This window comes from Lepidochelys kempii, chromosome 15, assembly GCF_965140265.1.
Source record: "Lepidochelys kempii isolate rLepKem1 chromosome 15, rLepKem1.hap2, whole genome shotgun sequence".
Classification (NCBI taxonomy): domain Eukaryota; kingdom Metazoa; phylum Chordata; order Testudines; family Cheloniidae; genus Lepidochelys; species Lepidochelys kempii.
This window is the reverse complement of record NC_133270.1, coordinates 13,884,826-13,911,602: the sequence shown is the minus strand read 5'-3', so window position 1 is coordinate 13,911,602 and position 26,777 is coordinate 13,884,826. Positions and strand designations below refer to the sequence as shown.

General features: G+C 50.3%; 2 gene segments (V, D, J or C); both read right to left on the bottom strand.

The window, feature by feature from the left end:
- Nucleotides 1-19,401: 19,401 nt before the first annotated feature.
- On the bottom strand, nt 19,402-19,966 carry LOC140898874 (immunoglobulin lambda variable 5-37-like). The segment is given in 2 exon segments: nt 19,402-19,802; nt 19,921-19,966. Coding segments are annotated over 2 exon segments (447 nt in total).
- Nucleotides 19,967-22,958: 2,992 nt separating this feature from the next.
- Nucleotides 22,959-23,435, bottom strand: LOC140898873 (immunoglobulin lambda variable 5-37-like). The segment is given in 2 exon segments: nt 22,959-23,296; nt 23,387-23,435. Coding segments are annotated over 2 exon segments (387 nt in total).
- Between the last annotated feature and the right edge of the window lie 3,342 nt (nt 23,436-26,777).

Here is a 26,777-nt window from a genome sequence, read left to right as displayed (position 1 = left end):
GTGAGGTGAAGTTGGAGCCCAACTGCGCTATTGTGAACCTTGGTTTATTGTGTAATTGTGAAAGTGTACTTGTGCTTTAATACCTGAAGAGTGTAAGTAGTGACTAAACAAGGATATATTTAATGAGACGCCAGAGATCTCTTTCGAACCCATTTGCTTATATATTGCATCAATAAATACAGATTTACAGATCCTAGCATGCAAATGTATCGTCTTTTATGACCAGGGATGAATCATGCACGCAAATTGTGCATCAAAGTCATGAAATGGGCTATAAATGCAATAAAAATATTCAAAACTAATGGGGGGATGGAACACCGAAGGCTCCTTGCTGGGGGCACCAATTGGTCTAGGACTGGCCCTGCCTCCAGATAGTCTAGAGAGATCTACAATTATCTCAAGTTTTAGGGCCCTAAGGCCTTCAACTTCCCAAAACCCTTCCCTTGGGACGCAAGTTACAGAGGGGTGTGTTGCTAATGCTATTGGGCGATCTTATCCTGCCACCTCCTGGTCTGTATAAAGTCTCTGAGTGCTTAGATCGTATGAGGTCCTGACTGCCCCTCAGTTGACTTCAGTCAAGCCCCAACTCTTGTGTCTCTAAACAGCCCCGGTGCTCTCAGCCTCCCCGACTCCCCGACACGCTTCCTGTTATTGCTTCGGTCACAGCTCAGAGGCCCGGCACTCTGCAGAGACCTGATTTGTACTGAAAAGGACATGGGCAGTGTCGTTTCACAGGTTTGGAAACTGTGATCCCTTGTATGGGTCCTTTAACCATGTTTCGGGTTTGGGACAGGAGTTACTGGGTGAAGATCTATGGCCCGTCTTGCAGAGGGAGGTTCTTGTAACACTTCCCCACCTAACAGTGTCACTGTGCTGAATGCTCCCAGCCCACACAGAGCAGTAATAATCAGCATCATCCTCCACTAGGGCCCCCGTGACGGTCAAGGACATGGTGTTACCCGATCTGGAGCCAGTGAAACGCGCTGGGATCCCCGAGGGCCTGGTACTCGTGCTGTGCATGATCAGCCGAGGAACATTCCCCAGTCTCTGTTGAACCCAGAATGGGTGGTTGTGATCAGTGAGGGCCCCACTGCTCAGGCTGCAGGAGAGGGTCACGGTCCCTCCGGGAGACACTAACTCGGATGCCTTCAGCGACTGGAGCTGCTGGGAACTGAAACCTAAAATGTGAAAAACAAGCTCATCAGAACTCCTCCTAGCACGGAGCAGAACCACCATTCTCAGCGCTGCCTGCAGAGAGAGCAGCGCGACAGCTGGTTATAAATTCCTATTTTGCTTCATTCACCAGATCAGCCCCCCCCTTACCAATGCAGTAAGTGAGCAGCGTGAGGAGCAGAGAGGCCCAGGCCATGATGGGAATCCAATGAGTTCGGCTTCCTGTGGCAAATGGGTCTCTGGCTGGAACCCACCGATTCTCTCTTATACCCTCTGAGCTGGAGAACGGCCCCTTCATGCAAATCTATGGCTCACTCCAAGGCTCCTGCCTCTCCAGTCTGTGCTCTGTTGTAAGGGGGCAGAGCCAACCCAAGGGAGGTTGTTCCAATGGGCTGAGCGCACAGAGCAGGCAGCCTCCCGCTCTCTGCTCTCCCGATAACCCTGTGCTCTCTGATCATTCTGGCTTCAGTAAGACACATTGTGGGGTTGTTTGGATTAAGGTGGGCTATTCTCAGCAGGAGAAAAAAACCTTTTGTAATGATAATCAGGATGGCCCACTTCAAACAGTTGACAAGAAGGTGTGAGTAACAGTAGGTGGAAAATTAGCATGGGGAAATAGTTTTTAGTTTGTAAAATGACTCATCCACTCCCAGTCCTTAATAATAACAGCCCACCTTAATCGATGGGTCTCGTTAAGAGTTGCTATGGCAACCCCCATTTTTCATGTTCTCTGTATATATGTATCTTCCTACTGTATCTTCCACTGCATGCATCTGATGAAGTGGGCTTTAGCCCACGAAAGCTTATGCCAAAATAAATCTGTTAGTCTCTAAGGTGCCACAAGTACTTGCTCTTTCTGCTAATACAGACTAACAAGGCTGCTACTCTGAAAACTATAACCTATGGACTAATTCTGAAAGAACTCTTTGCAACTACAAAGCTCACCATCTCTACTATAAAACTGATCTCAGAACTGCACTCATGTCTCTATGCATACTGGTCTTTTAACCAATACACTCTCTCTCTCTCTTTTCTTTTGAAATACATTTTAGTTCAGTTAATAAGAATTGGCTGTAAGCTGTATTGGGGTAAGATCTGAAATATTCATTAACCTGGGAGGTAATGTGTCCGATCCCTTCAGATTGGTAGAACTTTCTTATATGATCAATAAGATTTTCGGTAACCCTCATCAAATTTGACTTGGATGTCTGGGTGGAGACCTAAGGCTGGGTTGCTTTAAGGGAACTCTGTTTTGGCTTCTGGGTAACCTGTAAGGTATTATAGAAGCTGTTTTGACGCTAGCTTGGTGGATCTAAGTACTGGAAAAACCACTGACTTTTCGTGGCGTCGGCCTCGGGGGGCTGGTTTTGTTGTTAGGAACAAAGGAGAAAATAGAATGTTTGAAGTAAAACGTTTCAGGTGTGCCGTATGTGGATTCATTTTTCACTGACCTCCTAGAATGTTCTGGACCTTTGTAGAAACTTGTGGAACCTTCCAGACTTTCTGAGAACTAAGAGTGAGGTGAAGTTGGAGCCCAACTGTGACATTGTGAACCTTGTTTTCTTGTTTAATTGTGAAAGCATATTTGTGTTTTAATACCTGAAGAGTGTAAGTAGTGACTAAACAAGGACATATTCAAGAGATCTCTTTCGAACCCATTTGTGTTTATATGGCATCAATAAATACAGATTTAGAGATCCTAGAGTTCAAATTTATCGTCGTTTATGACAGGGATAAATCATGCACGCTAATCATGCATCAAAGTTGTAAAATGGGCTACAAATGCAATAAAAATACAGAAATCAAAACTTTAACAGATGGGGAGATGGGGGCACCGAAGACTCCTCGCTGGGGGCGCTATTTGGTCCCGGACCGACCCTGCCTTCAGATAGTCTAGCGAGATCTACAATTATCTCAAGTTCTAGGGCCCTAAGGCCTTCAACTTCCCAAAGCCCTTCCCTTGGGACGCAAGTTACAGAGGGGTGTGTTGCTAATGCTATTGGGCGGTCTTAGACTGCCACCTGCTGGTCTGTATAGAGTCTCTCAGGGCTTAAATCCTGTGAGGTCCTGACTGCCTCTCAATTGACCTCAGTCAAACCCCAACTCTTGTGTCTCTAAACAGCCCCGGTGCTCTCAGCCTCACTGACTCCCCGACACGCTTCCTGTTATTGCTTCGGTCACAGCTCAGAGGCCCGGCACTCTGCAGAGACCTGATTTGTACTGAAAAGTATCGTTTCACAGGTTTGGAAAGTGTGATCCCTTGTGTGGATGGGTCCCCATTAGACGGTCCCACACTTTAGGGCCCAGGCACATAGGGAAAATCCATAGCAATGATCCCCTTGGTCATGCTCCGCAGCATCCCATCCTCGCAAGCTCCATGAGCCCAGATACCACGTGCCCTGCGTGGCAATTAAAGGGCAAAACCGGAAATCCAATCCCTTAATGCTCACACTGGTTTGGTCTTGTAGGGTTGCTGGGGAAGGACGGCTTTCTAAAAGGAACGTTTTAAAGAATATTGAGGATTATTCTGAAAAGCAAAAGCGAAGCCTTCAATGATCTTTACAAAGAGGCATGAGAAATAAGCGGCAGAGCCCACTGGCCTCCCAGCCTCGGCATTGTCTCAAAGGAACACGGACCAGGTTAGAACTTTGCTGCTCAGCTGGAGGGAAGTTGCACCGGGGCAAAGGACTCCAGTGGCGGCAGCTTTAGGTCCCCTTGTCGGTACTGGCTTTGCTTTACAAATGTGGAGTACGTGGAGCTTGGGCGCCCCCTGGGCCCGATCCGGGGAAGTGCTGAGCACATGCAGCTCTGGTGGAAGTCAGTGGGAGTTGGGAGCCCTCAGCACCCGAGAGGTGGGCTCACTCTACTTCCAGGAGGACAACTCCATGCAAATAGGAACATCAGCACTAGCGTCTGTGAGGGCGCTGTAGGAGAAGGAAGGTGAGATTACCCTTGTCTGTGTAACTCAAGAGACCATGACTGGAACAGTGTGTCCAGGTCTGGGGTCTGCAATTTTAAAAGGCCATTGACAAGGTAGAGAGGGTTCAGAGAAGAGCAACGTGAATATTTCTTGGCCTGGCAAACACTAATCGTCGGTTGAGTGACTTTATCTCTCACTATTTAGTTTGTCAAAGAGAAGATTAAGAGGTGACTTGATCAGATACTCAGGGCTGTTTAATCTAGCAGACCAAGGCAGAACAAGATCCAATGCCTGGGAGCTGCAGTTAGAAAAATACAAACTGGAAATGAAATGCACAGTAGTTAAGCACTGGAGCAGATTACAAAGGGCTGTGGTACATGAAGCCTGTGCAGGGTCTTTCTAAAAGAGATGGGCGAGTTCCACCAGATGTTTTGGGCGTGAGGCAGGAATTACTGCGTGAAGTTCTGTGGCCTCTCTCACACTGGAAGTCAGGCTGGATGATCACAATGGTCCCTTCTAGGCTGCAACTCCACAGAACTATGATCCGGAGCTAGAAGTGTAATAACGGTACCAGCCATTAGCCAGAAGAGCTCTTCAAAAACCAGCTTCGGCTGGTCCCATATCACAGTATAATGCCTACTGTGGAATGGTTCCCACTGGTATCCTTGGGGCTGTGATCCCTCGTGCCCTGGTTTGATTTCCTTACTGTCTTTAACACAGTCTCTGCATCAGGCCAGTGATGTTGTGTCAGTAAAGGCCACAGCTTTGTAAGGCAATGAGGACTGACAGGAATTGGAGATCACATTTAGCCAGGAGCCAATCGACCGGGGCATCTCATAGGAACAAGAGACACACAGATGGGCTCCAGGCACTGTGTCACTATGCGTGAAAGGGGGTTTTGTTCCTCTTCTCTATGCAGCTGTATCACTGTGTACTGGTTAGATGTGCTGTCCCAGTCTGAGCAGTAGTAATCAGCATCGTCCTCCCCTTGAGCCCTGCTGATAGTTAAAAAGCAGGTGTTCCTGGAAGGGTCTTTAGAGGCAGTGAACCGGTCAGGGACACCAGAGCCTTTATGCTGGGTAGAGTCATCCTTGTAAATCAGCAGGTATCTTAGTTTCTCCCCTTGCTTCTGCTGATACCAGCGTATGTAGGCATTGCTGATGCTGTATCCACTGCTCAGAACACATGCGAGTTGGGCAGTTTCTCCTGGAGTCACTGACATAGTGAGTGGCTGAGTCAAAGTTAACTGACAGCTGGAGCCTGAAACAACACAGAACCACAGGTCACCAAAAGGTCTATAAATGTGGGTGTGCCATGCACCAGGCACACTTCCTGACCTAGCTTCTGAGATCAAGCATGCAGTTATATTTACCTGCCCAACAGGCTACCAGAACCAGCAGAGTGGTGACCCAAGCCATCCTAGGAACCGCAAACCCAGCCAGAGCGGTCTCTGAATTCAGTGGTGCCTTCTCCGCTTGCTTCTTAAACCCTGTGATGTGAGCAGACATCCTGAATGCAAATCTGGACGCCTCTGATAGGCTCCAAATAATCTTCAGCTCACTGGCACCCACCCCACAGGCAGCCGGGGACAGTCGGTGCGTTGCTGGGCTAGGAGTAAGTGGTGACAGCCTCAGGTATTTTTATCCCATGAGGACACCCTTGAAAAATGTTTCCACCAGATTCCCCACAGCTGTTCAATTGGTTTGTTGCACTGTACAGTGGGAGGGGAGGACAATGGATTCCCCTGACCCTGTATCACTGGAGTCGCTGCTGAAGGCGGGACACAGGCCCAGTAGGGAGGATAATCTGTTCCAGGGTGGAAGGGTCATTCCCTGGCAGAGTTTATTGGTGGCTCTGGTCTCCAGTGGGTTCTCTGCGTTATCCCCCACAAGTGCAGAAGCTCAGCACCTTGCGCTGCATGGGATGGAGAAGGGGCGGTTGTGAAGGAGCTCAGGAAAGCCATGATCTGCCTCTGTCTAATGGTCTGTACAGAGCAGATAATGATAAACTGGCAATCGAGAAGTTGCACCAGGTGCTGTTCCTATGACAACACTTATTATTACGCTTGGCACAATTCGATTTTTGAATATAATTTCGACAGATAATATCAATGTTTATTTTTACACTTTTTTCTATTTTTATCTCTTTAATTTTTCACAGTTGCGGGAAATTCTGGGTGGCTCAGACAACAATTATTCAATGACAGTAGATGTTGAGATTCAAAATGCTAAAGCTTTATCACCATTAAAACACAAATGATCAACACCACGTGTCATAATACACCCACTACATATCCTTAAATCAAACCTTTGTAAGTTCTCAAGTAGCATTTTCTTGCTTTGCCTATCTGTAAAATTTGATTATTACTCATGGAAATATTTTTGGTTCTTTTTTGTGTATTCTGTGAAATCGACATTTACCACTAAAAATCGAATCCTTCCAAACCTACTTATTTGGTGCAGTGTCTTGTGTTTATGAAATTTCTAACCCCTGCTTTCATCACTTTTCTGACTCGCACAGAGACAATCCTTTTAGTGCGTGAACCTTTCAGTGTTGCTAACCGCGAGTGTTCAAAAATCAGGACTCAGACATTAAAAATCCTGACAGTGGCTTAAAAATCAGGGGATTTTTCAATAAAATAAATGTGGGGCGCTTTTTATTTGCCTTGTGCTTCCTGCGCCTTTAGGGTTCCCATTTGCTAGATTTTCTCCACAACCACGAGGGCAAGAAATTTATTTTAAAAATAAAAGCTGAGATTCTCCTGTGATCAGCTGTCTCCGGAAGCTCGTGCTTCAAGGAAAACCCCAAACATGAGGAGATTCGCAATAAAATCATGAGTTGGTGACAACACTGATCTCGTTGCTTTTTCTGGCGGTTTCACTCCTTTGTTTCTATTTCATCTCTACAATGTGTCCGATAAGTTTTCTTTTATCAAGGTCCTCAACACAGCAGTGCTTCCGATAAGAACCACTTCAGCTATGGGAAATGATCACATACTTTGACTAAACCTGCTCACTCAGTTACCTCTTTGGGATTGCTCCTGTGTGGGTTTAGCCCTATAATGGATCATCTCATACACACCTGATAGGTCAGGTAAGCCAAGCTCTGGCACAGGGGACAGCCTCACCTCTGAGATCAGAGAGCTAGCCCCACTAAACCAAGCCAAAGGGCTCTATACTGGTCTAGCTCTCCCTCATTCCAGAATGCACAGGGCCCCTAACTCAGCCTAACCCTCATAACAGAGTGACTCTCCCCTGCTCCCCCTTCTCACAGTGCCTGGTTTCCCCAGTAATGAGCAATTAGCTCCAGCTGAATCCAGCCCCTGACTGGGCTCCCCAGCAATCACTGCAGTGAAGCCAGACACCTGCTGAAGACTCCCTGCTGAGGGAAAGGGTTTTAACTCTCCCCAGGTATCGCCAGCGCTTCCCCCCCCCCACAAGCCTCTCCACCGCCCCTAAAAAGGCAGATTGGATGCAGGTCAATAGCTATGAAGACTGTCAGTGCACAGACAGGGTGGTTTGAGCTCACGCTGTCCAAGAGCTCCCTTTGAAGTGACTGATCCCCACCTCTCACAACAATGGATCCAGTGCTTTGTCGCTGGCTTTTCCCAGTTAAGGACACCTCCAAACCCCCCGAGTGTCATCAGCACATGGCCTGAGAGGCTCTACTCAGTACTGGGGCACAACTGTGCACAAAGCCCCACGACTGCTGGGAGAGCCCCTGTGGGATGAGGAATTCCTTTGCACTCGTGCGTACCGTGCGCCGCTCCAGGGGAATGTGGGAAATTCTGCAGACAGGAGCATTGTCCTGTCACACAAATCACTGCATGGACCTGAGTCCTGTTTTCTGTACCAGAACTTGGGCAAATCAGACCACTGGAAGCCCCATGTCTGACCAGGGGATCCTGCCCCATGTGATGCACTTTACCTCCTGGGACAGGGACAGACCTCTCCCAATCCCCCGCCGTCCCACCCCTCTCTCCGTGGGGCAGGCTGGCAGGAGGAGGTTGGTGGAGCGGCTGATGGACTCTCACAGGGAGAAAAGGACATCACCCCCGAATGGAGATGGGGGATGAGTTGCCCAGACTGGTTTGACTGGAGGGGAAGCTGGTCAGTCCCAAACTAGGAGAGGAGGCCAAGTGCACAGCTCAACCTCTGCCCCCCATACCAGGTCAGAGTGCGGGAAGGGGGAGGCAGAGGAGCTGTCTTTCCTCTACACATGCAAGCCCCCACCTGCCCCCTTGCGGGGAGTGAGGGGCACAAACCCACTGAGGATTACTCAGGCTGCAGTCCGAGGCCCAACTGCAGCCTGGGCAGGTCCCAGCAGGGCACCGACTGCAGAGCAGAGGGGAGGCAGGGTTGGGTCTCAGTTCCCCATCTGAGTGTCTCACTGGGTAGCCTTAAAAACCCCTCCTTGATAGTGGTGAGTGAGGCAGTAATAATCAGCGTCATCCTCTGCCAGGGCCCCGCTGATGGTTAAATAGGCCATGTTACCGGAGCTGGACCCAGAGAACCGCTCAGGGGTCCCTGACACTTTCACGTTAGCGTTGTAGATGAGGAGGCGAGGCACCCCGCCCCGCCGCTGCTGGATCCAGTATGGGTATTCGCTGGTGATGTCAGATAAGATGCTCAAGCTACAGGAGAGTTTGACAGTCCCTCCAGGAGACACCAACAACGAGGGCTCCTGAGTCACCGCGTACTGGGAGCTGGCACCTGGAAAGCACAGTACAAACAAAGCCATGAGACCCGCCCTGCGGCATGACACATTTGTGTGAAATTCCCGAGAGGGAGGGGGAAGGGAAGTTCAAACCCAGTCAAGGGCTGCCCTAGCACCATGGGCCCCTCTGTCACCTGAGCAGTAAGTGAGCAGCGTGAGGAACAGAGGGGCCCAGGCCATGGTGGGAATCCAGACAAGCTCGGCTTCCTGAGGCAAACGGGGTCTGTGTCTGGGACCCGCTGATTCTCTCTTAAATCCCCATCACTGGAGAATGGCCCCATCATGCAAATCTGCTCCCTGCTCCCTGGCTGCTGCTCTGGGCACCTGCATCGCCCCAAGACAGGGCAGAGACACACAGGGGATCTTTCTTACGTTTGCTGTGACTGTAAAGTAATGAGCTATATGAGGGAAAATATTAAGAAACTCCAGGAATCTGCTGGATTAGGCCTAGTCCCCTCTCCCCTCAGCTTCAGTGCTATTCCCAGTCCCATATGTCAGTGGTTCTCAACCAGGGGTACAAGTACCCCTGGGGGTACACAGAGGTCTTCCAGGGGGTACATCAACTCATCTAGATATTTGCCTAGTTTTACAACAAGCTACACAAAAAGCACTAGCAAAGTCAGTGCAAACTAAAATTTCATACAGACAATGACTTGTTTATACTGCTCTATATATGATACACTGAAATGTAAGTACAAGATTTATATAATCCAACTGATTTATTTTATAATTACATGGTAAAAATGAGAAAGTCAGGTATTTTTCAGTTCTATTGTGGCTGTGACACTTGTGTATTTTTATGTCTGATTTTGTAAGCAAGTAGTTTTAAAGTGAGGTGACACCTGGGGTACACAAGACAAATCAGACTCCTGAAAGGGTACAGCAGCCTGGAAAGGTTGAGAGCCACTGCACACACTGGTACCCCAGGTTTGCTGATGAGTTAGTTTGTGATGCAATACACAAAGGATTATCCTCACACTTCCTTCCCCTGAGCAGTACCTCCCTGAGCCCAGTGACGTGTTCAGCTCTGCTAAGGGTGACCCGTGTCCAAAGACGGGAAGCCGAGCTGCAGGTTCATGACAGGCCATGTGGAATCTAGATCAAAGCAGCTCAGTCCCTGCTCCGGGACAGGGATTTTCCTTTTACAATTTAACACCCACAATACAGCCTGCAACATTCTATTCACCCTCTTGCCTGGGATGAGCAGTTTGCAGGGCTGAGATGCCGTGAGTCACCTCTCCCGCACCCCGAACACGCCTCAGACTCCGTGACCAGGCCGCTGGGGGCACTCAGTGCTGGGGGGAAGTTCTCAGCACTGGAATATATGTGCAGAGTGTGTTAGGGAAACAGTGGGTGGTGATTTCAAGATGAATGGGGCAGGGGAGCACCCTGCTGAGGATTTATCATTCTCATCTGCCTGGACTACTGCCCTGGTGGCTTTGGACTTTACCTCCATTTGGGGAGCTACAAACTGCCCCATGTGCTGCCTCACAGCGATGGGGCCTGGCCCTATGCTGCACTTGCTCTGTGATCCTGGTTTGACGGTGTGTAAATCCTGCACACAGCGATGTATCACTGCTGGGCTGGTGGTCCGCTCTGCCATGGCTGGGCTCAGGGAGGAAGGAGACGGTATATTGTGCTCTGCAGCCACCTCCAGGGAGGCCAGGATACAAATCACTGAGTTCCAGGTCATCTACCTGTCCTGGTTCCTCCTCCTGCCCAGTGTCATCCTATTAGTTTTAGGGAGCAGAAGGCTTTGGGACTCACATCGCAGGGATATGGGGAGAGTGGAGCTGCCCAGCCAAGTGCTCAAATGTAAACCTTTCCTACCAGGAGGGTGTGTGCAGCCCCATGGTACGATTCATGTAATGGATTTACACAGAATACCACACAGATGGATCTGGACTGACGTTGCACCCACCCCCCATCACACACAGACATGGCCAAGACTCCTCTCCCCTGTCCTCCACTGCCTTGGATCTTTGCTATTTCCAACCGTTATAAAGAGCCCTTGGCTGGAATTATTCTCTCAGAGACTCCTGCTGTTGGTACTCTAGGGATATTGGGCCATTCCCTGCTGACACATTCGTTGGATGAGATGGATTACGCTGGATATAGTCTCTGGTGGAGATGGGAACACAGAGTAGCAGCCATCTTGAATCAGGCCCCTCTGGGCCCTCAGGATAGTACAGAATCCAAGTGACTGGGTTCACTCTGTGTAAGATTGGGCTATTCAGATGCTGGCTACCAAACCCTTCCTGTCACTGACGGGCTGACTGGCACCAGATCTCCATGGACACATGTGATTTCACAGCTCTCCTGTGGCACGTATTGGATTCAGACACACCTGGGTCACTTCTAGAAGTGCAGGGGGTGGAGGTGTGAACATGCGGCCCGTGTAGTAGGAGATGGGGAGGTTGTAGAGAACATGACAGTCCTCAGCCTGTCCTGGATGCTAGAACAGCCCCTCTGTGCAGAGGATCCCAGAGCTCCCAATCTGCAGGCAGCCCCCACACCTCATGCAGTGCCAGGAGATCAGTCTAGGAGGAAAGGGATCTAGTGTGAGGGGAAAGCAATCCCTTAAACAAAGGCCGGGTACAACACGGCCAAGGAAGCCTCTCTCTGGGCACAGCTCTGCCCCACTAGCCTCAAAGCTCTTCCTCAGCATCTCGCTCGGGGTTGGCCAGTGAAATGTGAAAGGTTTTTGTCTTGGTTCCCTCTCTGATTACACCACTGTGAGCATCTTAGCGCTGTTGTCCCAAGTCACACAGTAATAATCAGCGTCATCCTCGGCTTGGAGCCCAGAGATGGTTAAGTAGCCAACACTGCCGGAGGCAGAGCCAGAGAACCGGTCCGGGACCCCAGAGCCCCTGCCTGTGCTAGAATCACTGTAATAATAGAGCAGGTATCTGGGAGGATTCCCAGGGGTCTGTTGGAACCACCTCACTCCATAGCTACTGATGCTGTATCCTCCACTGACACTGCACGAGAGTTTCACTGTCTGCCCCGGAGACGCTGACACTGAGGGCGGCTGCGTCACCACGTGCTGGGCACAAGAACCTGCCAGAGACAAAACTCAGATCTGTTAGTGCTGCACGGCTTGTGCTAAACCCCTAATTAGCTCATTTACCAGCTCCCCAAAAGTCATCCTGGTCGGGAATTACCTGCCAGGAACAGTCCCAGGAGACAGAGAGGCAGAGCGCACAGGGCCATGGTGCAGGGAGGAGATGGACAGAGGGAGAGAAGGCGACAACTCTGTCCTTGGGGTTCAACTGGTTCCTGCCTTTATGAAATCCCATAGCAGCTTTTGGAGCCCTAAGGGGCAGGCCACATGCAAATGAGCCCTGGGGGCCAGGCTGGGGTAAGCCAGAATGCAAATGAGCTGTGGTGCTCTCTGACCTGGCCGACTGCTCAGAGACATCTGATCGTCAGTATTTAGCACACTTGACTTTTTCTGCCCATTAATCACTCTGCTGCTGGCCCTTCTTTTCCCAGCAGAAAGAGAATTTGCATGGGAGAAAGGGGAAAACTATGGATTTGTCTTCCAAAACCCAAACCTAGGGTGCACTAAAGAACCCCAAACAACCCGACAAAGCCCATGTTGAGCCCAAGTCTAGCCTCCAGCTCCGACAGAGAATTTAATCACTTCTCCTTCATCACTCGTTTTTGAGGTCTTGGCCACCAGACTAATACTATCGCCCCATCTAGTGATCGGAAGCAGTATTGTCTTTCTCTTCTTCACTGCACTTTCCTGTCTGTGCACCTGGTCCATTTGTGCATTGATCAGCATGCACAAGTTTACATTCCTCATACCACAGAGGTTCCCCAAGGAGAGTCCAGCTGTTGAGATGTAACTGACTTAGTTCCTGATGCCTTGCGCTTAGTATTGGATAACGTGCTTCACAGAACTTCTTCTGATTTTGTTTTCTTAATGGCAAGATTAAAGTGGACTCAGTCCAGTTTCTGTGTGTACTCACTAGTTTTGTGCATGATCTTTGCAAACCCAGTTTTCATAATATTTGGACATACATGAGGAAATCCGATCACTTGTGTGTGTAAGTGACAGTGTTCAGAAATATGTGTCCAAATGATGGCGTGTGATACTTTGCACGTGCACAAACAAAGGCCTCAGAGGGAAAAGTGGCCCTTTTCATGTTTTGTTTCAGCAGAAAGCCACAGGGCATGGGCAAGGAAAGGGCAGGCAGGAAACATAATTCTATACATACTAAAGGATTATTAGTTTTGTTCACACAGTGCTGCTGGTGTACCCGACGTCAGAGAATAGTGATATCGATCAAACAAAGAACACAGCCCTGCCCCAAACAGGCTGCAGCCTGGAGGCTTGAGGCAGTGCAAGAGAGCAAAGGTGAAACAGGACAAACACACAGGGCCGGGTGGGTTTTACGGCTGGAATTTTTCACTGAGCCTGTGGGTCGTTGGCAGCCGTATGAAGGAGAAGGAAGCTGCTTGGTGAACACAAATGGGAAAGCGGCTGATCCAAGTGGAAGGTGCAGTATGAAGGAAACATAAAGGACAACATCCCTGAGCTCTCTCAGCTTCCCACTCGAGCCTCTGTCCCTTCCAGCCCCAGTTCTCTCCTCCCCCTACACGTTTGTTACCCCAGACAAATCCCCCTCTGCTCAGCCAGCTCTCCCCAGCAGTGAGCTTTCTTGGTGTATTGTGCTCTACAGACACCTCTAGGGAGGCCAGGATACAAATCACTGTCCTGGATTCCGCTTTCTGCTCCAGCATCTTCCCATCCGCGTTCGGGAGGAAAAGGCCTTGGGGCTCACATTGAAGGGATGAGGGGAGAGCGGCGCTGTCCAGCGAAGTGCTTACGTTGAAACCTCCTCTGGCTTTGAAGATGGGGGTTAAAACTGTCATAAGGAAATGACGGTCTCCATAGGTCCAAAGGGTTTGTGCTTCCCAATCATACCATGAATATAGTGGATTTACACAGAATTCCTCATGGCTGGATCTGGATTGAGGCTGCCCCTACCCACCCCAAACACAGACAAGGCCAAGACTCCTCTCCTCTCATCCCCGCTGCCTTGGATCTTTAGCTATTTCCAGAATTTTAAAAGAGCCCTTGGCTGCATTTATTGTCTCTCATTCTCTTGCTGTCAGTACTTTAGGGATATTGAGCCCTTCACTGCTGGCAGGTTTGCTGGATGAGATGGATCATGCTGGATTTAGGCTTGGTCTACAGTTCCAATTTATGTTGGTATAACTACTTCACTCCATCTAGAAAAATCCTACATTAAAGTTGGACAAGGTGCAGAGAAAGGCAACAAAAAATGCTTAGGGGTATGGAACAGCTTCCGCAAGGAGACTGGGACTGTTCAGCTTACAAAAGAAGATGACTAAGGAGCGGTATGATAGAGATCAATAAAATCAGGAATGATGGGGAGAAAGGGAATAAGGAAATGTTATTTACCCCCTCACATAACACAACAACCAGGAGTCACCCAATGAAATTAATAGGCAGCAGGTTTGAGACAAACACAAGGAAGTACTTCTTCATACAATGCACAGTCAACCTGTGGAACTCATTGCCAGGGGATACTGTGAAGGCCAAAAGGATAATTGGGTTCAAGCAAGAAATTAGATCAGTTCCTGGAGGCTAGGTCCATCAATGCCTATTAGCTAAGACAGTCAGGGATGCCATCCCATGCTCTGGGTGCTCCTAAACCTCTGACTGCCAGAAGCTGAAACTGGGCAACAGGAGAGAGACCACTTGATATTTGTCCTGTTCTGTTCATTCCCCGTTAAGCTTCTGGGACTGGCCACTGTCAGAAGACAGGATACTGGGCTCAATGACCTTATGTTCTTATTTAAAATAACAAGACATTCATTAATAATAGTATTAAAATGTCCTTTGCGTACTTGCCGAAGCTTGGATTATAGTTATAACAAGTTCCATAACACAGAACACTGGGAATGCGGGGAGAGCTGTATAGACAGGGCACCAGGTTTCTGGGAGGCTATGGGAGGAGATTGCTGAGGTGTAGGGGCATTTTTAAATTGGCTTCTCCATGGCTCGTGGGTCCTTGTGGTGATTTCCAATGAGTTAGCTATCATTTCATAGAAAAGAGGAAGATGTGAGGGGCATAACTGAAGAGAAGGAACCAGTGCTCAGGGAAGGGCTAGCAGTGCTCTAGAGAAGATCCCACTCTCCCTGTGGTACTTATGTGGCCCCTTCACCATAGTATCTGAGCACCTCACATCACAGCCCCTCAGTGCGGTGCAGCAGGGCTGTTATCCCCATTGTACAGATGGGGCACTGAGGCACACACAGACTAACAGCCAGATTTTCAAAGGTATTTAGGCACCAAGTGGGATTGGCAAAAGCACCTAGAAGGTTCGGTGCTTTGTAAACCCCACTCGATGCCCAGCTGCATCTTTGGGTGCCAAAAATCCTTTCAAACTCTGTGCCTAAGGCACTGACCTGAGGCCATACAGGAAGTCCAGGGGGCGGCGGGGAGGGGCAGGGGAATAGAACCCAGGTCTCTCAGGGCTGCTCCCTATCCACTGGACCAGCCTTTCTCTCTGCTGCACGCTGCAAAATAGAGGACTCGGATGGGTGGAAGCAAAACCAGTGTGGCCACTTCTCTGAGACTCCAGCAATCGGTCCCAGGCAACTGGGAAGGATATCATGGCTGACAGTACGAAAAGCAGCACAGAGGTCAGGAAGGATGAAGAAAGAAAGAGAATGAGAATCGGATGAGAGGAGAGCATTTAACCGCTAATGGGTGTCAGGTTCTGCCCCAGGCTGGGTTGTACAGCAATGCCTCCTGTGCAATTTTAGATTTTAACTGAAAACCTTCTTGTTTTGTCATGAGTTTGAGAAAAGGAAGAAATGAGAAAGTGTCATATGAGGATCAGATGTGATTATACATCAAATTCATAGGGTTTCATCTGTACTCAGACCAATTTCAGAATAAAGAACAGAAATTGCATCCACAAGTCCATAAAGTCGACAATTACTGTCATGATTTGTATTATTCACTGGGCATGATCAGTGTGCCCCAGTTCCTGGAGTCAAGTGGTATGTGATGATTTCAGCCTTCGCTCTTAAAGAAAAATGAAGTTTCTAGCCCTTGTCTGTGGAGAAAGCTTCAAAATGTGACCCCCAGTGCACACCAAAGGCTCAAAAAACAGAATGTAAATTTTAAAAAAACACCACATCTATTATTTTTACATAATCTCATTATTTTCAAGCCAATCTCATGATTTTGGTGAGCCTGACTCATGATCTTTGAATATTTGGGGTTGGCAATACTATGAAAATGACTTGAAAGGGTCAGTTTCACTCCTGTTTAAGGTCATTTTCTTGTCTATTATCTGAAGTGGGGTGAGACCCCAAGAGCTCCAGGCAGATGCAGTATAAACTCCTGGTGGGGGGGGGACCTTGCCCTAATAAGATGTTTCCAAAGTTAAATAATCTCTTTGAAGCTTGATGAACTGCAAAAAAGTACTAGAAAGTAATCTAGGTTTTTCTACAAGTGTTTCAATTGTTGTATTCAAGAGTTAGTAACAAAGTATGAATATACATTACATTTTTAAACCTAACCAGTGTCCCTTAAGTGAATTGACACAAGATGTCACAATATGAGCTGAGTGGGTCTAATATTTGTTTAATTTTCTTTCTTTATACAGGAATTAGAAACCATTATTTGTCAGGAGCACTGTATCTAAGTTATTATCTGCAAAAAAACCCAAGAGTTTTCAGGTGCCGAAGTAGCCTTTGAAATCATGGTTAAAATTGCCCCCTCCCCCTAGAAAATCTGAAATGGCGCCCCAGCTGTAGTGGTGAAAGGAGCCACTTCCTCCACCTAGTCTGCCTCCTCTTTATTGAGGGTGGCTCCTCAGTCTCCCCCTGAAGAGGCGAAGAAAAATAGTTAGCTCTCAGAGTCTGACGGGACACAATAGAACAGGGCCACTGAGAGACAGGGCGGGGCAGGGGTGGTGGGTAGAATAGGCCAGGGGCGGCTAAGTCTCCCCAAACCCAGGCTGTGGCCCTGCCCACGCTCCTCCCCTCCCCAAGACCTCACCCTCACTCTGTTTCTCCCCTGAAGCTGGCGGGGGCTCAGCTCCCAGAGCTTGGGGCTTGGGCCGGCCAGCGGCTCGGGTGGGCTCAGGGTGCCGTGGGGGTTTTGAAGCTACTCTGACTCCGGTGGGTGAGGGGGGCCAGTCCCTCATGTGTGGGGGTGGGGTAGGGGCAGACCCTCATGGGGTCAGGGGGCTAGCCTCCCAGAATGGGGGGTTCACCCACCGCCCATAGTGGGGGGAATCACTTGTACGAGCATCACTTTTCAGAGGTCTCAATTGCTGACTAAGGGCACAGGCCCAGCCTTCTAGCCACAGGGAAGCTCCCAGCTGGGGTTTGGGCTGCAGGTGTCTCATCCCAAGTGAAACCTCACAGACAGCAGCAAGAGCACACGGGGCACTTCGCAGGGTGGGGATCTGTCTGAGAGATCAGGCTCCATTCTGAGGGTGGCTCAATGGTAGACACGTCTGATCTTCATGTCCATTCCCTAGACATGCTGTCCTCACCCAGCTGGCTTGTCTGGGCACCGGGAGTCTTTCCAGACAGGCCTTCCTGGGTCCCTTCTGACAGCAGGGACCAGTCTCTTACATATCCCGTTAAGGCTAAAGAGGTCATCTAGATGGATCAGTAGCCACGGTGGACAATTCCAGAAACCTATGAAGTAACTTCTCCGGTTTCCGGTTCCGTTTTTGGTCTGTTCTATGGAATGAGATCTTGAGAACTGAACTCTCCTGTGCTCTGCACAGATATGAAAGATCCCATGGTATTTTCCATCAGAACAGGGGTTGGCCCCACAGTCCTTACCCACAATTTCCCCTCCTAATACGCATTGGGATGTCACTTTGCAGACCCAGCCACAACACTGTTTCCAATTCACACTGACTGCCCACCTAATTTTAGAGGAAAAAAGGATTTTATGCCCCATTTTCAGCTCATTTCAGAGCACAAGACAAGTTATGGAGTGGTGTCTTTGGTTTGTCTATAATACAATCTCCAAGGTTCAGCTCACACTCTTCCCTGCGCAGAGCAATTTACAAGGCCGTGATTTCGTATGCGACTTTTCCCTCACCCCAAACATGTCTCAGGCTACTCAGTCATGTCAGCGGGATTGGGGTAGGGGGAAGAGCCATGACCTGGGGAACGTGCTCAGCACTGGACTGTGTAGAGCATGTTCTGGAGACAGTGGATGGTGATTTCAAGAGGAACAGGGGCGGGGAGCACCCCGCTGAGGATTTATCATTCTCATCTGCGTGGATCGCAGCTCCGATGGCTTTGGACTCTATCTCCATTTGGGGAGCTACATACCGCCCCATGCCCTGGGCCCCACGCTGCACTTGCTCTGTGTATCACTGTCAGGCTGGTGGCCTGTTTTGCCATGGCTGGGCTAGGGAAGCAGGGAGACGGTATATTGTGCTCTGCAGCCACCTCTAGGGAGGCCAGGATACAAATCACTGAGTTCCAGGTCATCTACCTGTCTTGGTTCCTCCTCCTGCCCAGAGGAAAAGGCTTTGGGGCTCACATTAAAGAGATGAGGGGCGAATGAAGCTGCCTAGCAAAGTGCTCACGTGGAAACCTCCACTTTGGCTTTCGGGGTAGGGGTTCAAATAAATGTAAACAAATGCAGGTCCAGTGGGGCCTGGGGTCTCTGCTGCCCCACCATACCATTAATATAACGGATTTAGACAGAATTCTACGGGGATGGATCTGAACTCAGGCTGACACCACCACCCCCTATCACACGCAGATATGGCCAAGAATCCTCTCCCGTTGTCTCCACTCCCTTGGATTTTTTAGATATTTTCAGATTTTTAAAAGAGTCCTGGGTTGGAGTTTTTCTCTCAGAGTCTCCTGCTGTCCGTACTTTAGGGATATTGGGCCCTTCACTGCTGACAGATTCTTTGGATGAGATGGATTACGCTGGATTTAGTTTCTGGTGGAGACAGGAACACAGAGTAGCAGCCATCTCAGATCTGGGCCCTCAGGTTAGTAAGGATTCCAAGATTACCGTGGCGCCCAGGAAGCAGCCAACAGATCCCTGCAGTGCAGCCCCTAGGTGCATGGGTAGCCAGGTTTCTGGGAGGCTATGGGAGGAGATTGCTGAGGTGTAGGGGCATTTTTAAATTGGCTTCTCCATGGCTCGTGGGTCCTTGTGGTGATTTCCAATGAGTTAGCTATCATTTCATAGCACCTGCCAGTGCACTAGATTGTAGCCACATGTGAAAGATTCCCTTCCCCCACTCACTGACTGCACTCTCAGATACGCTTTCTGTGAAGACCTGAGTTACAGCTCACACAGCCCCAGCACTTCAGACCAACCTGGGTCACCATCTACCTGCCCCTCGCTCAACAGGGTTTGCAAGGGAAGGGGGGTGATGTGGAGATCAACGTGAAGCAGGCCCCAGGGCAGGACCGGCAGACAGTGCCTGGGTGCAGGGGACAGTGACTCCCCAAGGAATGATCAAAGGCGTCTCTCTGTGTTTGTCAGCTTGTCTCTCTCTCTATTGTCTGTGACGGTGTCTCTAGGGAGCTCATGGTCTGGCCCTCACGTGGGCACAGGCGGACAGGCTGGGTGGAGAGTTTTGGTCTCAGTTCTCTGTCTCCCTGTGTCGCTGTGATGAGTGTTACTTCTATCATCCCATACAGCACAGTAATAATCAGCATCATCCTCTGCCTGGACCCCAGCGATGACTAAATTCCAGCGGTTGCTGGAGGAGTCAGGGGAGACGGTGAATCGCGCTGGGATCCCTGTGCCCCTGCCCTGGTCACTGCTCATGTAATAGTGGTACACAAACCGTGGGGCGCTGTCCGACTTCTGCTGGTACCATTGCACCCTGTAGCTGCCAATGCTGTACCCTGAGGGCATGGTGCAGGCCGGTCTCACATTCTCTCCGGGGGACACGGACACCGAGGGCGTCTGAGTCAGCACAGGCTGCGAGCTGGAACCTGGAACGAGATAGAAAAGAACTGAAATGTAGCTCTGCCTGTGTGAAACTGGTGAGAGGGGCTGAGCCGCGGCCAGCATCTCAGAGCAGAGAGAGTCAAGTGCATCTTTCTTCCCTACCCGAGCAATAAGTGAGCAGCGTGAGGAGCAGAGGGGCCCAGGCCATGGTGGATCCAGACGAGCTCGGCTTCCTGAGGCAAACGGGTCTGTGGCAGGAACCCTCCGATTCTCTCTTAAACCCCCAGCGCTGGAGAACGGCCCCTTCATGCAAATCAGCCCCCTGCTCACTGGCTGCTGCTGGCACCGCAGCCCACTGGAGAAGGGCAGAGTCCTCCTCACCCTTGTGTCGTGCCCCTACACCAAGTAGCACCTGCTGCCACCTGAGGAGGGCGAGGAGCCCTGGTGGGCCAGCCCTTCCTCTACTCTGGTTTCACAGCCCGCCAGGGAGATCAGCTGGCAGCTCCTTCGTGGAGCCACGGGCCTGGCTGTGTACCTGGTGCAGTTCCCAACTCGCCCGACAACTGTCCTTTGTGCAGCGCGAGGGAGACCCCAGCGCACATCTATGCCTGGCGCGTTAGGTTGCAGCCCCTCTTCCAGCTCCATGTCCCCATGCTGAAGTGCTAGCTGCTCTTTCTCCCGCATGTCCTGACTTACCCACAACCCATCTGTAGTCACAAAACCTCCTCACCAGCCTCCTCCTGGCACTGGCCAAGAGAGCATCCAGCACAGCAGGAGGAGGAGAGGGGGCCATTGAGGGGAGAGAAAAAGCCTTTAGCTCTCGGACCCCGACAGGAAACAGCAGAACAGTGCTCCTGAGAGGCAGCTGCAGAAAACAGCTGCATTAGCATCCCTTTCCATCAGGCTCCATTGCTGGCCAAGGGTGCAGGCCCAGCCTTCTAGCCAAGGGGAGGCTGGTGCACCCAGCTGGGGTTTGGGCTGCAGGCATCTCTCATCCTGAGTGAAATCTCACAGACAACAGCACGAGTGCACTGGTCACTTTGCAGTGTGGGGATCTGCTGAGAGATCAGGCTCTGTACGGAAGGCAGCTTTGTGGTACAAACATCTGACCTTCATGCCCATTCCTGGCTGGATTCAACCCCCTCCTCACACAGCTGGCTTGTCTGTAAGACAGAACTTCATCTTCCTGGAAAAGCTCCATACATAGGGGGCATCAGGCAACACAGGGGTTTGGGAAGAAAGTTATGTTGCTGTTGATGAAGTTCCTGTTTGCAATGATTCTGGGCCACCTTTTCTGCTTCTTACTGGTGTCGTGGGGTCCTTGAAGTTATTCAGTGTTCATTACTCTGCTCTCACCATTTATTACCAGCAGTTATTTTCTTGTGCTACCCACCAATCTGCTAGACTGCACCCCACAGAAAGAGATTTCTGACCCTCCACCCCGCCTGCCCTGGTCAATTCCAAGAGGATTTATGTGCACCTGACCTCTGCAGCTGAAAGGGTATTTAATCCAGTCCTATAACAACCCACAAAGAATGTCTATATTGTTCCCCTGGCTTCGAACTGCCACACTTCCATTGGCTTGTTAATGCACATGAGATGGGAGGGCTCAATGGAGTCACTTTATTGGCCTGAAGTAGTGGATCATTTAAACAGTCACCCATCTGAATCACCCTTATTCCCCGCATCCTGTCTGCTTCTCCATTGCACCGCACAAAGGATATGAAACACAAAGATAGCGGATGTGCTTTTCATTTCGGCAGATCACAGAACCGGTTTACAGTGGAAATGCAGGATATTCCCCTCCACGCCTGACTTGATTTCGGAATCTAATGCCACCCATGAATGCTAATTACCAGCTGAAATGAGAATCACTGTATACAGAAATGACAAGTCTTTACTGATGATGATTGGTACTATAGCATGACATACTCCCCCACACCTTAGCGGCCCCCGACTCCCTGCCTCACTGGCCCCCTGCTCACACACCCAACTGACACAGAACCTTCTCCCTGCCAGCCCCCTATAGGGGCTCAGCAAGGGCAGATTCATCCCCACTGACAGACCATGTGGAATCTAGATTAAATGAGCTCAGTCCCTGCTCCAGGATAGGGATTTCCTTCTACCATTTAACCACCACCACCACAAACTCACAGAGAAGCAGAGGATCAACCCCCCAGAGCGGGGATGTCTGAGGGCTACAGGAGGGGAACTCTCAACTGCTCCTGATGTTTGAGTAAGTCTCTGAACAGCTCCATGTTTTTTCCACACCAACCTGCTTTCGGGTTCTCCCATCGCGGCCGCTGGGGCTCTGTGATAGCTGAGCAGTGAGCAGCTGGGCTAGGGACGTAACCACAGGCCTCCATTGCTCACAGGCCTGCCCGCCCCACTGAGCAGGAACAGCCCTTATTCCTTTTAGCAAAGCTGTTAACATTGTTTTCACTCCATCCACCAAGAACCAAGATCTTTGCTTTCCCTCAAGCCTCACAGGGGTCCCATTCCACGGTCCGTAGAGGTCATCTTCCATTTCTTGGCATTTCAGAGCTCTGTTGCCCTCTAGGGAGAGAGTAGGTACTGCACTGGGACTCAGCGTGTGGGTAATGTAATAGAAGCTTTGGGACTTGGGGAGTAAGACTTGGGCGATTGTTCTCATGCTCTGGAATGGGGCAGACATTGATTTCTGCCTCTGTTTGGCTGTAATGTTCCGACACTGCACTGGCATGGCCCATCACACACACTCATGCTGTCCACCTGGCCGTCTGTCGCCTACCTCTCTCTTTTCATTCTCCTTTGTCTCCTTCTCAGGAGGGGAGAGACCAGATTTCCTCACTCCGTGGCATTATCCTCTTTGCAGGTACGGTGCCTTTGTGATCAGGAACCCTTTCATTGCAAGGGCAGGGGCCAATCTTTTGGGGGCTGCACTTGGCACCATCACCAGGGGCTCCTTCGGCTCCACTTCTCCCTGCGCTCCAGGGCACTGCAGGGATGAAATCAAGGCAGAACCTGCCAGGAGGCCTTTCTGCAGATCTCGTGGAGGCAAAGGCCCATGAAGCTCCCTCACCACAGTGTACCACACTGTGCCTGATGCCCATGGGCAAATCCAGCCTCTGCTGCCTTCCTCAGAGGAAGCCGAGGGTTCTCACACTCAGGGACGAGCCCAGTAAGGACCCGTGGTGCTCAGAGGATTCAGTCTCACTTCCCTATCTGCCTGTCGCACTGTGAGCCACGGCAGCACTCAATGTGAGACAGTAATAATCCGCCTCGTCCTCTGCTCGGACCCCAGTGATGATTAAATGGCAGGTGTTACTGGAGGCGTCTTTGGAAGCTGAGAATTGATCAGAGACCCCAGATCCCAGCCCGTTGGCAGATTCGTCTTTGTAATAGAGCAGGTATCTCGGTGGGTTCCCTGCTCTCTGCTGCAGCCAGCTTATGTAGTAGCCACTGACGCTGGTCCCACGGCTCATGGTGCAGGAGAGTCTGATAGTGTCTCCTGGGGACACAGTCTCGAAGGCCGGCTGAGTAAATAGGCCACCAGCAGCTGTGAGAAACAAACAGACATGTTAGAAGTGACCACAGCCAAATTCATGCTGTACTCGGTGTGCGTCCTCTGAATTCCTAGCATAATCACCTGCCAGGGTGCGCCCCAGGAGGCAGAGAGCCAGAGCAAATTGGGCCATGGCGCCAGGAGGGGATGGAGAGAGAAGAGAAAGAGCCTGACTCAGTAGCTGGGCTTCTGCTGGTTTGCAGCCTAGTGCTGACTTCGTAAACCCTCCCCACCCCCCAGTGGCTGCTTTAGAGCCTGTAGCTGTGGGGCAGGGGCAACCCACTATGTAAATGAGCCCTGCAGACCACGGCAGGGTCAGTGTGGCCTGAAATTATTATACGAGGCAGAGTCAAGGAAACTCTAGGTGTCAGTCAGACCTCAAGGGCCAGTCAGTTAGAGCAGCATCCCAATATTCTGAGTGGCCAGGCTGAGGCAGCTCGGCAAGGGAACGAACCCAGGCCTGGCTGCAAGCCCCAGCTTCTGAATAAGCCCCAGGTCTCTGAGATCCCCCAGGAGAATCAGACACAGAGCACGTCGCCTTGAAGCAGTAGAGGGCCGTTTCTGATGCGGTGAGTGGGGTCGAGGAGGGTGGGGAGCCTGTGTTTCATCTGACATCTTAGCTGCTCTTTAACCGAGCCAGTGGCTGGCAGGACCCGTAGTGGCTCCTGGGCTGACTTAGCTCTTCTGAGGGGATTTCAGCACCCATTGCCACAGAGCAAGACCCACGAATCGTGGGGGAGAACCAGGGAACTCCTGGTTGCTCCTGGAACCCTACTGGCAATCCTGAGTCAGAGGGGATTTCAGAGGGCCCTCAAGTCACCAGACTCCTTTCATATGTCTTGTAACGGCAGCCCCCAGAGTCAGTGGGCACTGACCCTGTCACGTGACAGACAGAAGTGTTCAGTCTTCGGCCCGGGGAGGTGACTGAGGCTTGGAAACAACGCCAGTCTCTTACCACCACTCCCGTGTGTCACGCTGCTCTTGTGTGACTCTCAACCTAAGTCAAAATCCCTGGAGAATCGTAGCAGCCACAGCACCATCCCATAGCAACGGCACCGGGACCCGTTCCCTTCGCCTGCATACTTCCGACACTTCAAGTCTTGGGCAACTGCGAGCCGGGCGATTTATTAATCGCCGTGTCCAAACTGCATTTGTAAATGATATTGCAATTTGCTGTGACTCAGTTATGTAGAAACCAGCGGTTGGTTAAGACTCGACTGGGCCCTGGCGTTCGCATAACAGTCAGGTTGCCCACACACACAGCCAGATGCAAGGTGCACCAGCCCAGCAGCCATGTCAGAGTCCAGCACTGCCTCTCCCAGCCCCGGCCCTCAGACCGCTATGTCTGACAACCCGGGCCTATGGGATCCCACGCACATGGCTACCATTGCCCCCGAGTTCATCCCCCTCCTGGGTCCTGTGCCAGTAGCAATCTGCTGTGCACCAGGCCACCAGCACTCAGCGATTCACTGCTGTGTCTGGATCCCCCCCCAGCCCCAGGGCTCACACACAGGGATCCTGCCTCAGTGCTCCCTTGTAATGAGAGCAGACAGCAAAACTCCTCCGGGGCAAGCAGCTCCCAACAGGCCGGCAGCCAGCACAGAGTTCCCCGCCCAAAGCCTCATTCCTGAGCTTATTTTCAAAAGGGGCCTCTGAGTTTGGGCGCCCTACCTGAGACACATGTTACAGCCCAGACGTAGGTTGTGGAGTAGGGGGCTGATAGCCAACAACTCGGGTGGGGGCAGAGGGGTCTCCTACTGGTCAGGCAGGGGGAGGGGTGCTTGACCCCAGCAGGTCTGTGAAGGCAGCATTGAACACCTGCTTTCAATCCTCTGTGGACCCAAGAGGGTGATCTACCTTACAGGATTTCCATGCCCAGCCTCGTGTTATTGGCCAGTGAAGAGCCACTGACCGCTGTGGCTACAGCGTTGTTCTCAGACAGCCTGTGACCTTATGCCCAGCGAGCTGTATTGGGAAACACATGGCCCGTCTCCCAGCGGGCTCCCGGGAGTCTGCCCCTGTCAAGGTTCCTCCCCCACTCTGAACTCTAGGGTACAGATGTGGGGACCTGCATGAAAAACCTCCTAAGCTTATCTTTACCAGCTTAGGTCAAAACTTCCCCAAGGTACAAAATATTACCCCTTGGACAGGCCGCTACCACCACCAAACTAATACTGGTTACTGGGGAAGAGCTGTTTGGACGCGTCCTTCCCCCCAAAATACTTCCCAAAACCTTGCACCCCACTTCCTGGACAAGGTTTGGTAAAAAGCCTCACCAATTTGCCTAGGTGACTACAGACCCAGACCCTTGGATCTTAAGAACAATGAACAATCCTCCCAACACTTGCACCCCCCCTTTCCTGGGAAATGTTGGATAAAAAGCCTCACCAATTTGCATAGGTGACCACAAACCCAAACCCTTGGATCTGAGAACAATGAAAAAGCATTCAGTGTTTTACAAGAAGACTTTTAATAAAAAATAGAAGTAAATAGAAATAAAGAAATCCCCCCTGTAAAATCAGGATGGTATATATCTTACAGGGTAATTAGATTCAAAAACATAGAGAACCCCTCTAGGCAAAACCTTAAGTTACAAAAAAGATACACAGACAGAAATAGTTATTCTATTCAGCACAATTCTTTTCTCAGCCATTTAAAGAAATCATAATCTAACACATACCTAGCTAGATTACTTACTAAAAGTTCTAAGACTCCATTCCTGTTCTGTCCCCGGCCAAGACTACAGACAGACACACAAACCCTTTGTTTCTCTCCCTCCTCCCAGCTTTTGAAAGTATCTTGTCTCCTCATTGGTCATTTTGGTCAGGTGCCAGCGAGGTTACCTTTAGCTTCTTAACCCTTTACAGGTGAGAGGAGCTTTCCCCTGGCCAGGAGGGATTTCAAAGGGGTTTACCCTTCCCTTTATATTTATGACACGCCCCCCAAATCTCAGCTAGGGTGAAACACTGGCTGGGATTTCTTCCTGGAGCTCTAGGAAAACAGAGTTAATAAGACACATGCATCTCTAAATATACTACCAAGTACATAAAGACTAACAATATTTTCCACATCTCAAGGACGATTTTAACCAGTTGATTCTGGGAAACTTTCACGGGAGAGTGCATCAGCCACTTTGTTAGAAGCTCCTGAGATGTGTTGGATGTCGAAATCAAAATCTTGGAGAGCTAAACTCCACCGAAGAAGTTTTCTGTTAGTTTCTTTGACGGTGTGAAGCCACTTTAGTGCAGCATGGTCGGTTTGCAGGTGGAAACGCCGTCCCCAAACATATGGGCGTAGCTTTTCCAGAGCGTAGACAATGGCATAACATTCTTTTTCAGTGACTGACCAGTTGCTTTCCCTCTCAGACAGTTTTTTGCTGAGAAACACTACAGGGTGGAATTCTTGATCAGGTCCTTTCTGCATTAAAACTGCTCCCACACCACGCTCGGATGCATCTGTGGTTACTAGGAACGGT